At 44.2% G+C, this 13,716-nt stretch overlaps 1 protein-coding gene across 2 annotated transcripts in view; it reads left to right on the top strand.

The window, feature by feature from the left end:
* The first annotated feature begins 1,934 nt into the window (after nt 1-1,934).
* The window catches only part of NAMPT (nicotinamide phosphoribosyltransferase), a 31,304-nt gene continuing 19,522 nt past the window's right edge, over nt 1,935-13,716 (top strand). Inside the window, exon 1 of one of the 2 annotated variants that reach the window (XM_066182880.1) lies at nt 1,935-2,095. In XM_066182880.1, the coding sequence (XP_066038977.1) occupies nt 2,036-2,095 (60 nt within the window). In that variant the 5' untranslated portion in view covers nt 1,935-2,035. The remainder of the gene's footprint in view (nt 2,096-13,716) is intronic. The other variant, XM_066182881.1, reaches the window with a different exon arrangement.

Raw genomic sequence — 13,716 nt, 5'->3', positions numbered from 1 at the left:
TTTCCTGTTCTAGGGAAACCTTTTTCCTCCTGAGAAAACGAATGAAAGTAGTTTCCCAGAATCACAGAATGAGTAGAGTCGGAAGGGACCACAGTGGGTATGTGGTCCAATCTCCCTGCGCAGGCAGGGGCAGCCTAGAGCACATGGCACAGGATTGTGATTGCATGGCTCCTGAACATCTCCAGCAAGGGAAATCCCACAGCCTCTCAGGGCAAGGTATACATATTTATATATTTTATATATAACTGGTGGTTTTCTCTCATGGAATGGCATAAAAAAAGAGCAAGCTAAGGTCTACACAGACTCACAAGGTAATCAAATTAATGTGGCTCACAGGGACGTTATGGATGAACCAGGATCTCTACAGAATTATGTCAGAAATGCCTAGATCTCATTCCTAACATTATTCTTTGCAATTTTTTTGGACATTCTTATTTCTATCAAATTCTGACTGGTGAAACCCAGTGTTTCTGAATCATAATAATAAACAGTAGTTATACTATTTTTGGGTTTGTATATCATCAAACAACCTAAGTTTTAATTCACCAATCGTTTTAGAGAAAAGGCTAACTGAGCAACTTTTTTTTTCTTTAAAGCAGTAGAGTAGCATTGTTAATAGTCATTTTTCCATTTGCCTGATTAGCAGAGAGCAAGACACCCATTTTCCAGTTGCAGACAAGCCATGGCTGTGACAGGAACTGTATATACAACTTGGTCCAAAAGAGTGTTCTCTCATCTCAGAACAATTCACGGACTCACAGAATCCATCACGTTGGAAAAGACCTTTGAGATATCAAGCCCAACTCTGACCGAACACCACCGCGTCAACCGGACCATGGCACTGAGCGCCACAGCCAGCGTTTCCTCAAGCTCCTCCAGGGACGGTGACTCCACTCCCCCCTGGGCAGCCCATCCCGATGTCAAACCATCCTTTCTGTGAAGAAATTCTTCCTAATGCCCGACCTGAACCTCCCCAGGTGCAGATTGAGGCCGCACACTCTTCTCCCATTCCCTGAGAGAAGAACCCGATCCTCACCCACCTAAAACCCCCTGTCAGGTGCTGGTAGAGTGATAAAGTCACCCGAGCCTCCTCTTCCTCCTCTATTCGAATACCAGATAAAGACGATTCAAAAACCTCAAGTATTTACTCGAATTAGAATACCAGTTAAAATTATAATGTCTGTAAAAGAGGTTTTGGAAAGCAGGTGTAATTTTATATGTAATCTCTGATCAACAGCAACTTTAAAGAAAGCTCGGAAGTATTTTGTGTCAAAAAGTGTCATGTTCTTCCACTGAGGCAGCCAGTGCCGAACGACGGCAAGTGGAGGTGGATGGAGATCCGGGTGCTCTGGAAGGCCGGGAGGTGCTTTCCCATACGGGAAACAGCCCCAGTCCCTGGCAAGAGGGACCGTACGGCGCAGCGGCTGCTCTGGAGCTCGGCCCGGGCGGGAGCAGGTGCGGGCGGGGTGCGGATGTGGGTGCGGCCGGAGATCCCCCCGCGGCGCCGGGCTGGTGCCGGTACCGGTACCGGTACCGGTGCCGAGGCCGGGGCCGGGGCCGGGGCCGGGGCCGGGGCCGGGGCCGCCCCATTCCCGGAGCCGCGGCCGCCGACAACCGAGACCGGCCCCCGCGCACGCGCGCGCCGCCCCGGCCCGCCTCGGCCCCACCGCCCGTCCAGCCCACAGCGAGAGGGCGCTCGCCGGTCGTGCGGTGACGTCACGATCCGGCCCCGCCCAGACTCCAATGAAAGAGAACGTGCGGCGCGGGACGCTCCCCGCCCGCCCCTCCCCCTGCACGACCGGCGGCGGAACCAATCAGAGCCCCGGTTCCGGCCCCCCAAGGGGTGACGTCACGGAACCGCCCTCGGCGGCGGAGCGGCGCAGCCAATCAGCGGCCCCGCGCGCGCCCGCCCAGGCCGCGATCCCGTGTTTCCGCCCCGCCCCCTCCCTCCCGCTCCCCCCTCTCCAGGCACAGCGGTGGCGGCGCAGCCCGGTCCTGTCCGTGCGGGCGGCGGCGCCTCGCGGGGGTCGGCGACATGGAGTGCGCTGCCGCGGGGGCCGAGTTCAACATCCTCCTCGCCACCGACTCCTACAAGGTGGGCACGGACAGTTGGGCAGGAGAGAGGGGGTCACCTCTGCGGGTACCGGACCCGCCGGGGCGCGCCATCCGCGGGGCTCCGAGCCAGGCCGACCCCGCCGCCACGGGCCCCCTTGCCCTCCCGGCCGGGGCTGGGAGATCCCCCGGGGCGCCAGTGAGGGGGGACGGCGGAGGCCTGGCCGGGGCTGCCCCTTTCGCCCCCGGCAGCCCCGAGCCGCTCCCGGCGGGTGCCCGGGGCCGCGCAGCCGGGGGGCGGCGGCGGGGCCAGAAAAGAAAGTGAAAGCGGGCGGGGTGGGCGCCGCCATCCCGCTGCCTCCGGGCGCGGGGGGCGGCCATGGCGGGCAGGCGGGGGGCGGGGGCCGCACGCCCCGAGAATCGTCCGGCCCCGCCGGGCTGCCCGCCCCCCGCCCTGGCCGGGGTCAGACAGGGCGCGCAGGTCGCTGCCGCGGAGCAGTCGCTCCTTCGTGCCTCCCGCTTTGCTCCACTCGCGCCGGTCGCTGCCTGCGGTTGTGTGCCTGGCGGTGATGTAGCGCGCTCCGGGAACCGGCTGGCGCAAAATACGTGTTTTTTAGCCCTGTGCTTAGCTGGTACACCGGCCGCTGCGGTGTCACGTTCGCTAGGAAAGGTATTGGTTCAGAGGGGAGAGTCGCGCTGTACGGCTCTCCCTTGTTTCTTGGAGCTAGTGGTGCTGACAGCGGTGGCAAAGTGCAGGCGCCCTGTCCGCGCTCCGACCCGGTGATTTCTGACCCGGGTGCTCCTGACGTGCCTCGCAGCGAGTGTGCCCGGGCCGAAGTCCTGCCCCTGCGCAGCGCCGCGCTCATGTCAGCGTTCAGCCTCCAGCTCCTGGGCAGAGCCAGCCTGTGACTCCCCCCGCCTGGCTGGACACACGTGCCCGGCCTCTCCTAGGCTGGAAGACTCACTTATTTCTTTCAGGAGCTGCACTGCAATGTCGACGAGGTTGTTGGTGGCCTAAACAAAGCTACAGTAACAGTCCTGGTTACCGTTGTAAAGCATTTTTTGTGTTTTAGCTCTTTGAACATTGGGCTGCTGGGATTAGTTTCGGGGATGAGGGTACATCTGGATAGAGGAGTTGGAAAAGCAAAGCTATGTTGTAACTAGGTCTTGTTACTGAGTAACTACCAAAGTACAAATCTCAGTATGTGCTCCGGTTGCTGACTTGAGGTGATATTATTATTACCACTGCTATTATTTTCCTTATTGTTATTATTACTGTACATTACATCAAGAGGCAAAGAAATTTAATAGTCATTGTTGCTGTTTGTGGGAAGCAGTTTTGGAAGGTGGGAAGATATTTATAAGTCTTGCAGCAGCTCCATCAGGGCATCCTGATGCTGTGACTGAGGGCTTGCAAAGCTGCTTGCATTCAGGGTGTAATCTGGCTACGGTGCTCTTTATGAACTAGGTTTAAGTGTTTGTTATCTAACTTATTCAAATATGGAGGATACACTCTTTTCCATGTCTGAGACTAATCACATTAAATACTGCAGGCCTGAGTTTAAACAGTATCTCCTCTAAATCTAATTTGCACACTACTTTTCCCAAATTCTCTGGGTGTGCTCAAGGATTGGTGGTAGTGCAGCGCACTGGAGTGACATAAAGCCAGTTTGCTTCTGTTTTGTTTGGTGTTTCATAGTATAGATGACTTGAAAACATTCCAGGAGTGGTAAAAATCTTAATGAGGTCAAATAAAGGCCTGAGGTGTTTTGGGTTTTGGTGGCTTTTTTTTTTCTTTCCAGCTTAAAACCGAATTTGGATGAGGTTTTCTGTGGCAGCTAGGAGCATTTTGTAATATATTTAGAACAGTTGGTACCCTCAGTTGCTTTGTTAGGGCTATTCAAATTGTCTTTCCAAATGCTTTTTTCCAAATCTTAGGACCTCCAGTGTCTCTGGACAATGCTTAAACAAGTAGCTGCTTTTATCTTGTTAGGTAATATGAGCAAACATCACTTATCTTCTCCCTGGATGATACTGTCATTTCCTAATCAATGAAACACACTTAGCAAAAGCACTTTTCAGTAAAACTATGCTAAGATATCTGGTAGTTTGCAATGTCAAGGTTTTTACAGGAGTTACCAAACACTCTTACTAGCAATTAAAACAAAAGTGAAAGTTGATGGAGGAGTTTTGTCTTTCTGGGGTTTGTTTTTGTTTTGTTTTGGTTTGGGGTTTTTTTGGGGTTTTTTTATAGTTCTGCTGTATCCACAACTGTAGCATCTGTTTTTGTATGCAGAATTATCTGTGCATAACATTTAGACTGAGAAAAAACATGGATCAGCTCAGAAGCTGGTCTGGTGATCCAGTTGCGATAAATGCCAATCCATGCAAGCTAATGTTGGTGACAAAAATGGCACGGAAATAAACAGCTGTGAAAAAAAAATACATGCAAGCCATACTGAGCGCTACAACTCTAGCTTAGGCAGTTGCCTATCAGAAAAAAGTTGTAGTATCTCAGGGTCATATCTGTCACAACTTGTTAGTTTGAGTACTAGCTCCAGTGTCCCAGTTCTCTGTTGCTGCAGTTGGAAGTTTGGGGTGAAAAGACAACTCATTACTGGTTTAGTGCCTATACAATTTCAGAAACAAAGTAATTTGGTAGACAAAGGTTTGTCTGTTGAGAGCCAATCCAGTCTCCGCTCCTTCTACACTATTTTCCTGTCTGCATGTGCATCACAGGACATTTCCTCTTAAATTATAGAGATTATCAAATATTCAGTTTCAAAATCTTTAAAGTGTTTTTGAAAAACTGCTGAGTATCATGCTGATTGCTAGTAAAGTGAATGTTTCTAGACAGGCGTACTTCCCAGTAGGTGACTATGCACTGGTTCCAGTACTGAGCTTCCAGTATAGGCTGGAGCTTACTGAATTGTACAAGTGCTCCAGGATTTTGAGGCTGGGCTTCAAATTATACAGTTTATCTCTAAACCCAATTACAAGAGAAATGTTTTTACATCACTTAGATTATTCTTGCTGTGTACTTTGTTCCATCTTCTTAAGCTTTTACAAATCCCCCAAAAGTATAATTCCTCCTGTATGCTGGGAATTATATGCCATCCCCTCAGAGTCTGGCCATGGGCATATGGTATGGTGTGTGTGCCACGTGCTGATAAGTAACAACAGTCTTTTTAATTCTTCTGATCATGACACTCTCAAGAGGTTCATCAGTGCAGTGTTATCTGGGGAACCTCGTTGTCTTTATGTGCAGTATAGCAATGGCATTTCTATTAGTGAAGTTTTCTGCTAGTGACTTAGTTAGTGAAAAGGGGAACTATTTGAAGTCAAAGTCCTTGATAGAAAGCTGCATGTGAGAGGGTATCAACAGGCTCCTTGAAAATCACTGTTCATGCTGTGTGATGTCTTAGTCTTGTGTCTATAGCAAGACACAATTTATGTAGCTAGCTATATAGAGATTATGCAATACTCTGTAGCAATCTTGCCCCTCTGTGACAGTGGGGTTCTGTTCACTCTCTGCCCTTCCCCAGTGAAAGGGTCCATGCCCCTCAGTGCCTCTTTGGTCTGACATCATTGGCACACCTCCTCTGCATTTTCTTTCTCTTTGATTCCCAGTGCTCAGTTTAGCCAATGCCTGTTTATTTCTGCACAGACAAGAAATATTCCAGGGTATATGTAGTCTGAAACTGTATTGAGAGGATCAGCTTGGCAGAGCTGTGTTGTTCAGTGGGAAGACAGCTGTGGCTGGCACAGACCTCTGGCCTGGGTTGGAGGGACCATGAGCTGCAAGTGGGGAAAGGCTATTGACTGAACCTTGTTTGCTGGAGTAATAATAGCTTATTTTGCTTTTGCCAATAGATCTATCACTGTTGCTTGGCATGTTTTGTAATTAAGCTGATAGCTATAATAAGCTGCCATGCAATTACGTCTTAGGTGGAGCTGATTTGCTATCTAGACTGTAAATGAGATCTGTTTCAGAATTAGTTTCTTTCTGGATGCTTCAAGGAAACACATAGTCTATGTTTTAACTCTGTATGCCTTACATGTTGAATTTTAAGTATTTTTAACTTCAAATGACTTCTTTTACTGTGTGGATGTAGGAGAGCACTGACTTCTGAAGCACTTCACGTGAGTGTGTGTTTATTCTAGGCTCTGACAGCCTGTATATTCTTTATTTAGAAGGCTAGATCTATGTGAGGAGGAGACATGAGTACTTTTTAGCCTACTGAATTTGACTAGTACTTAATGACTGCAAAATATTCTTTACAGCAGCCCATATATTTTTTTTTTCCCCCTTAATTAAAATCTGGTGGGAGTGTGAATGCATTCTCTTTTCTCCTGTAATTCTTCTGGTGGAAAAGCATCTGAATCCTCTGGCTTGACACTCCTTGTAAGACACAATCCTCACGCTCTCTTGATTCATTATCTTCCAAGTTTTGGTTTGTAGTCACATGGTCCTGTTACAAACCCCAAGACATCATTGCTCAAAAGGAGGACTGCAACTGTACAGTATTCAGGCAATTTTTAAATTAATGGGAAGCAACCTCTTCTAGAACCATTGCAGCTTTCATTGTTGAAAAGGTAAATGTTTTTCCTTTTCCATTAAGGAGCAGGACACTTTAAGCAGCATGTGCAGTAGTACAGCTGAGTAGTCACAAATGTGTAAACAGTAAACATAAGGCATTTTGTCATCACTTTAGTGATAATCTTGGATGTAAAACTGCTGGTTTTGACTGAGGTAGAGTTAATTTTCTTCTTAGTAGCTGGTATGAGGCTGTTTTGGATTTGTGCTGACAACAATGCTGATAATTCAGGGATATTTTTGATTTTGCTGAGCAGTGCTTGCACAAAGTCAAGGCCTTTTCTGCCCCACATGCCATCCCACCAGTGAGGAGGCTGGGGGTGCACAAGGAGCTGGGAGGGGACACCAGGACAGCTGACCCGAGGGATATTCCATGCCACATGACATCATGATTAGCATATAAAGCTAGGGGAAGGAGGAAAGGGGGGAACATTTGTTTTCTGCTAAATGGGCTGGAGCCCTGCTTTTCCGGGAATGCCTGAACACCTGCCTGCCCATGGGAAGTGATGAATGAGTTCATCGCTGTTCTGCTTTGCCTATGTGCAGAGAAGTTTTGCCTTTACCTGTTAAACTGTCCTTATCCCAACTCATGAGTTTTCCACTTTTACCCTTCTGATTCTCTCCCCTATCCCACTGGGAGGAGTGAGTGAATGGCAGTCAGGGCTTGGTTGCCAGTTGGGGTTAAACCACAACAAAAACCATTAAAATCTTAAGTGGTAAAATAATCTATTGCAAAATGTAGCTGTTTTTTAGTGTTGTATTTTCTCTGAGAAATTTAGAGTGCATTCAGTTCTAGTCCTTACACTTAACCTTGTGTTTTAAATGAATGTGGACCTGGTCATGTATAGCATCTCTGCTGATAATGTGCAGCTTCTATAGGAATTCAGTTGCTTGCATGTGCTTTCCTTATTTTTCATAGTACTGACTCATCTCTTAACTTCTTCTTTTCTCACCTCCGATCCTCTTATTTTTCAATACGCATATAAAGACATGGTGAATTGTTACATACAGTTAGAGCTATTATAAAAGAAAGGCCTTATAAAATCAGGCCTTGCTCTGCCGAATTACCAGCTAGCCTGTAAGTTCCCAGAATAAAGAATCAAAGGAATAAAAAGTCAGTTAACACAACAAACTATTCTAGTAACAGAACCGTTTGCACCTGTAATAACAAAAAGATCTGTCCCAGGAGAATCCACAAAGGAAAAATGTAAACACCTGAGTAAAAGAGAGGGTCTTACCACCTACACACAAAACACGTTTTAACCAATGAATTAAGTAGCAAGAAAACTACTAGGCTAGTTAAAGATGAACATGACGTCTCTGAAAACTGTATAAAAATGAATGTGAATAAAGATTTGACTTTTCCTGCATGAAGAAACTGAATCCCAGCTGCTTTATTGCAACAGTGGATGAACTCAAATACGGAGACATTGGAAGTGTTACGAGGTCATCATCCAAGTCGTAACCTCCATTAACTTATCTCTCTCATCTCATAAGAGCAGTATCTCCCAATACTCTCACTTTGATTCTTAAACAAGTCTCCCTAAGGCTTTTTTATGTTAATCTGAAGCTCGTATAATCAAAACAGTAAGATTCTACTTGACTCTTAGATTTTTTTTTTTAACTCACTTAAAAATGTCTTGCACTTTACCTGCTGTTGTTGGATGCCCTTTCTCTTGAGTTATTAAAGATTGATTCTTCTGACATTTCCTCTCTTGTTTAAATAAACTTATCATTTAACCATACTGGCTTTTGGTTTGGTTTTCATTTCCACTGTTGTGGTGTGCATTCCTTCTGTGATTGCTTTGAATGCTACCAAAGCATCTCTGTTGAAGCATCTCTGTTGAATATAACTGTAAGTTACAATTGCATTGGGTTTTTTTCCTGAAGAGGGTCACAATGCCTTATAACTGCTGTTAGTTATCTCGCTCAGTGAGATATATCTGATAGCCCCTAAGTCCTGGTTCATCTCCTTATTGTTGCTAATAACGTTGTTTTCCATGTAGGCCGTTGGCAGACTTTGCTTTTAGCTGCTCTGTTGGCTGAATCTCCTAAAGGTTTAGGTAAAGCAGTATTTTGTACCATGGCCTCTTTCCGCAGTGTTTGCAAATACAGTGTGACAATTCATGGAGGTCTTGGGGTGCTTTGCAGTAGTCTCCCCAGTGTAAATACCAGCAGCACCACTGCACTAAATTGTCTAACTCAGTAAGGTGTACAGGGGGTGAGGATCCCCCAAATATCTCTTACAGACAAGGCTTGCAGTACAATGGCCAAGCCTGTGCTTCAGGCCCTCGTGCTGCAGACTACAGTATCCTGGCCAAGTGGCCCAGTGTCCAGGCCATGCTACTTCTGGCTTACCTGCCACCTGTCCCTCTGATTCTTCATGGCTGTGGCTGTGTGCCACCATGGGTTTGGTGACTAGATTGTTCTGTACCCATTTTGCACTAAGGATTTTTCAAAATAGCTCCAGAAAATTCAAATACTGTCTTACTTGACCTGGTATCATCTTAACACATGAGAGTTGCAGTACAGGCAAGATCCTGCTGGGTAAATGTTTGGGGGTTTGCTTTCTTCAGTGAAGACAGGGCTTGTATCTTTCTGATGGTTCTTCTGACCTAGGGGAGCATCAGGAATTACCACCTGTGGAGATTTCTGCCACACCTGACTTCTCAAGTCCCATCTGTTTTTCCCATGTTTTCAAATGGTTGAATTATATGGGCTTAAATAACCTTTTAAAGTAAGTTTGTTGCAATATCTTGTACAACAAAGCTTGTAGATTATAAAAATATTTATATTTTTATGTAAAAAATCTTACCTAGCTTAGAAAAATGCAGGATTTACCTCAGTCATCCCTATTTTATTGTGGATACCTGTTAATTCCTTTTTCTTAAAATTTAACTCTTAATGTTTGGGTTGGTTCTTTTGATAGATGATCTAAATGTAATTTGTGCTTCATGTTTTTTTCTTCAAAAAAACTTGATTTACTTAAATAGGTGTAGTCCTTGTGGAAGTATTCTTTGTTCAGAATATACCTTTATTTGCATTAAATTTAATAAGGAACTATCACAACTGGAATAAAAGTGCTCTATTTCAGTCACAGTACATAATCTTGTAGGTAGTAGTTCCAAGGCCTTTTGTCATATGTTTTATAGACAAAACCTAAACCACAGCCTTTGAACTAAACATCAAAAGGCCTTTGAAGATACTTGGGAGAGTTGTTTTCTTGTAAGGGTGTCTTAATCCCAGTAGAAGCTTTTGTTTGCTTTTCTGTTTGTTGGTTAGGGGGCTTTTTCTTCCTGAAGAGAAGGGGTTTCTTATTGACTTTATAGTCACTCCTACTTATCAAGAGCTCATGTGTACAAGTCCTGCCTCTGTCACCCCCTAACTGAAAGCATAGAGTTATCAATATTGTCTTGATCTCTAAGTCACATAAAATTTAATTTCAAATATTGTACATTGCCTCTGCTGTTCTTTCTTCTCTCCTGTAGGATACAGGGAGGTACAAGTCTTCCATCTGGCAAGAAGGAAAGGTCAACAAGAGGCATTTTTTGTACCATAGTTTTCAGGGTCCAAGTGCCTTATAGCATTGTGTTGGGTATTTTCTTGTTGGTTGGTTTTGTTTTCAGTGGCATTCTTTGTGTCTTCTGTGTGCTGTTCCCACTCCTAGACCTTGATCTTTTTTTCCCAATGTTTTTACCATCAGGCATTTCACTAGATGCCAAACCTCCTGACCACCAGTATGGCAGATAGGTAATTTTTCCCCATGTCATAGAAGCCCAGAAATGACAGCCAATACAATCAGCTGCTGTGACATTTTGTGGGCAGATATTCCTGATAAATATGGAGCCCTGTCTGAGGGCTTGGAAGCAAAGCAGATGGCCAGATGACTCAGCAGTGGTTGTAGGTCTTGTGCTTAGCTTCTCACACACCTATGCAACATAGAATCAAAGAATAGTTTGGATTGAAAGGGGCCTCTAAAGGCCATCTAGTGCAGCCCCTCTGCTATGAGCAGGGACATCTTCAGCTAGGTCAGTTTGTTCAGAGCCCTATCCAACTTGACCTTGAGTGTTTCCAGGGCTGGGTCATCTATCACCTCTCTGGGCAGCCTACTCCAGTGTTTCACTACCTTCTTCATAAGAAACATTATTATATTTAGTCTGAATCTGCCCCCCTTTAGTTTTAAACCATCACTCCTTGTCCTGTCGCTACAGGCTCTGCTAAAAAGTGTGTCCACATCTTTTTTATAAGCCCCCTTCAAGTAACCAGTGGTTGGTAAGTGTGGTACTTTTAAGATTGTGATTATGCCTTTAAATATTGAGTAATATTTATGGGTGTCTCAGCATTGTAGATAAGACAAACAGCTTTGTGGAATGTCAAAAGAAGTATCTTTAAAATTACAGCTGTAAGGTTTGCTCAGATGTAAATATTTTAATTGTCAGGGATGTGTATTTTCACTGTTTAAATAGATTTTAATGTGTGAAGAATATAATTGAATATTACACATGTGACTTGCAAAGTTGCCTCCTTATCTCCAAGTACTTAAAGCAACTAAATCAATAAAATTATATTTCTGTCAAATACAAAATTTTCATATAGGTTTGAATCCCTAGATTCTGGACTAGTTTCTGGACACTAGCTAGTATGTATTTTCAGATTAAGATCTAATCTTAAGTCAGAAAAGATAGCTAAACCTGTAATGCAATGTTTCAGAAACTTGAGTGGGTTTTTTTTTAGGTTGAAACTGTCAGCAAGGTAGTCAGGAGGAGCTGTGTCCCCAGGTATGCTATGGAAAGGATAAATCTGTCACATTTCACCCTGAGTTCAGCTCTCAAGTTCTGATTTGCAGCCAGAGCACTGTGTTTTGTGAGCATGCTTCAAAGCCGAGCTAGAATAGGAAGTCCCTAAAAAAATGTACATGAACGCAGTAAGAAAAGGTGACACCAATTCAGTGGGTGCACTGTGCACCCTGAGCTAATTTGGGCCGCTAACCATTTTGACAGAGAGAAGTACATAGTGGGAGGAGATGCCTTTGAACTGCCAAAGTTGAGTATATTTTCAAGATGTGAGCGAAAGATCACACAAATTTTCACTACAATATATAGGTGTTGGCTCCAGTAACTTGCCCCTAGTTGGTAAGTTGTATAATTCAACTTTTTAAAAGAAACCTGAGTATCCTGTCTCATGGAGATATAGTTTTCACTGTTTGGCTTGAACAGTTGTGGTGAGGGCAGCAGCACTGCCTTGGTTTGCTCTCAAGCTCACCACAAGGAATTTAGATACTCACTTGGAGAATTGGTCCTGGGACATCTGCTGTGAGCGCTTGCAGCTGCTGAACTCTGTGTTGAGCCTTTACTCTGAAATCATAAACTGAAAAGTTCAGTCCCAGTTGTAAAACAAAGCAAAATTTTTCATGAAGTTGCTGTAACTTACCTTGCTGGCACCAGTGGGAAGGAAGGAGTTCCCACTGTACATGTCTTTATAGTGCATGAGCATTCTAAGGATTTGTTACAGGATCTTTTTCTTAAAATGCATTTAATACAATTTCTTGTGAAGTGTGTGTGTTTATCGATGCACTGGTTAGAAAGACATGCCAAATGGAGCCTATTTTTGTCTGCTCCATAGTAAAGAAGAGAGGATGGGTGTGTGTGTTTTCTTTTGTACGGGGATTTTGTTTTCCTTTAAATGTGATGATATCATGCAGAGAGTTTTCTGTGAGCTGCCAATGTGATGTACTTCTTGGAAGTTCTGCACAGAACTAGGAAAGGGCATGTTATAATTTGTGAAGCAAGACATTTGTTATTAGCTAGAACTAAATCTAAAAGCCAGGTTTTGTCTTAGGGCCTGACATTGCTACTCTTAAGCATTCTACTTTTGAGTGGCTGTGGAACTGTAACAGAATAGGTTTGTGCTCCATTAAGTGCCTGTGGTGCCATGCTTTGTTTGATGTCAGGGCAGAAAACGTGCAATGACAAGCTTGGGTTTTATTTGATTGGCCTTGTAAACCTCACACAAGCAAAGACAATAGAATGATCTTTAAATTGACCTTTCTTGGATGTTTCCTTGCAGCATTGGAAACACAACCATAACAGCCTTGTGCTGGTATAGGAGAACCAAAAAATTCAGTTGAATAGTTGATTGTCCAAACTAGTGAAATACTAAATTTAAATGACATTTGAGAGGAGAAGGAAAACTCTCATTTTAAAATCCTTTAATGTACAGGTAAGGCAAGCTTCAAATATTTTTCTTTGAGAATTTCAGAGATATATTTTAAAAATCAGGACAAGAAGGGAGAAGCAGTAAAACTACCCCTTTTCCAATTCCTTGTGGTATCAGAAACAGGAATTTTTAAGGTTATTTGCAGAAACAGCAAGAAATATATAATGAATTCATGCTCTAACCTGTAAATATGGGAGTTTGAAAAACATTCAGACATGAGTTTCACACCGTTGGAGGTTTTTTTTGATGTATGATATTGCTTTTTCAGTTGTAGGAACAGCTTTTCCTTTATGGAATGTATAGATTTGTTCACACTTCAGAGTGTACTTGTGTCAAATGCTGTTATTACTCAAAGTAAATTTCTGGCTAGATTTACCATCAGGAACTCTGGAAAGCTGTAATAGCTGAATTCAGCATAACATTGTGTGTTTTATGACCAGTTTCCACATAATACACACAGGCAGCAACTTCTCATGCTTCCTTTACATTGAATGTGAACTTTTTCAAATTTGGAAAAAAGGTCCATCCATGGAACTCTGTAGGGAGGTGCAAACCTCAGGTAGATTTTGGCAGCATTACTGATAGTAACAGGTTTGTAAACTGGCTTGTCTGTAACCAGGGCTTGAGAGACCCACACTGCTCACAGGGAATGGAGTGCTTGGGTAAAGACCATTGCCAGTGCCTTCTTCAGTCTGGGGAGCTTTTACCTGAGCTATGGGAGGGTAACCTTCAGAACCTCAGTCAAATACAAGCAGGTATTTAGTGGTGGGATGGAATTTTGTGCTTCCTGTAGCTATTAGGCTTGGCCAAAGTGTGGTAGAGCGAAAACTGACCTGGCAAATTGGTGTTCA

This window comes from Chamaea fasciata, unplaced genomic scaffold (genome assembly GCF_029207755.1).
Source record: "Chamaea fasciata isolate MVZ Bird 193981 ecotype frontalis unplaced genomic scaffold, bChaFas1.0.hap1 SCAF_5, whole genome shotgun sequence".
In the NCBI taxonomy this organism is placed as follows: domain Eukaryota; kingdom Metazoa; phylum Chordata; class Aves; order Passeriformes; family Sylviidae; genus Chamaea; species Chamaea fasciata.
This window is presented reverse-complemented; position numbering and strand designations above follow the sequence as displayed.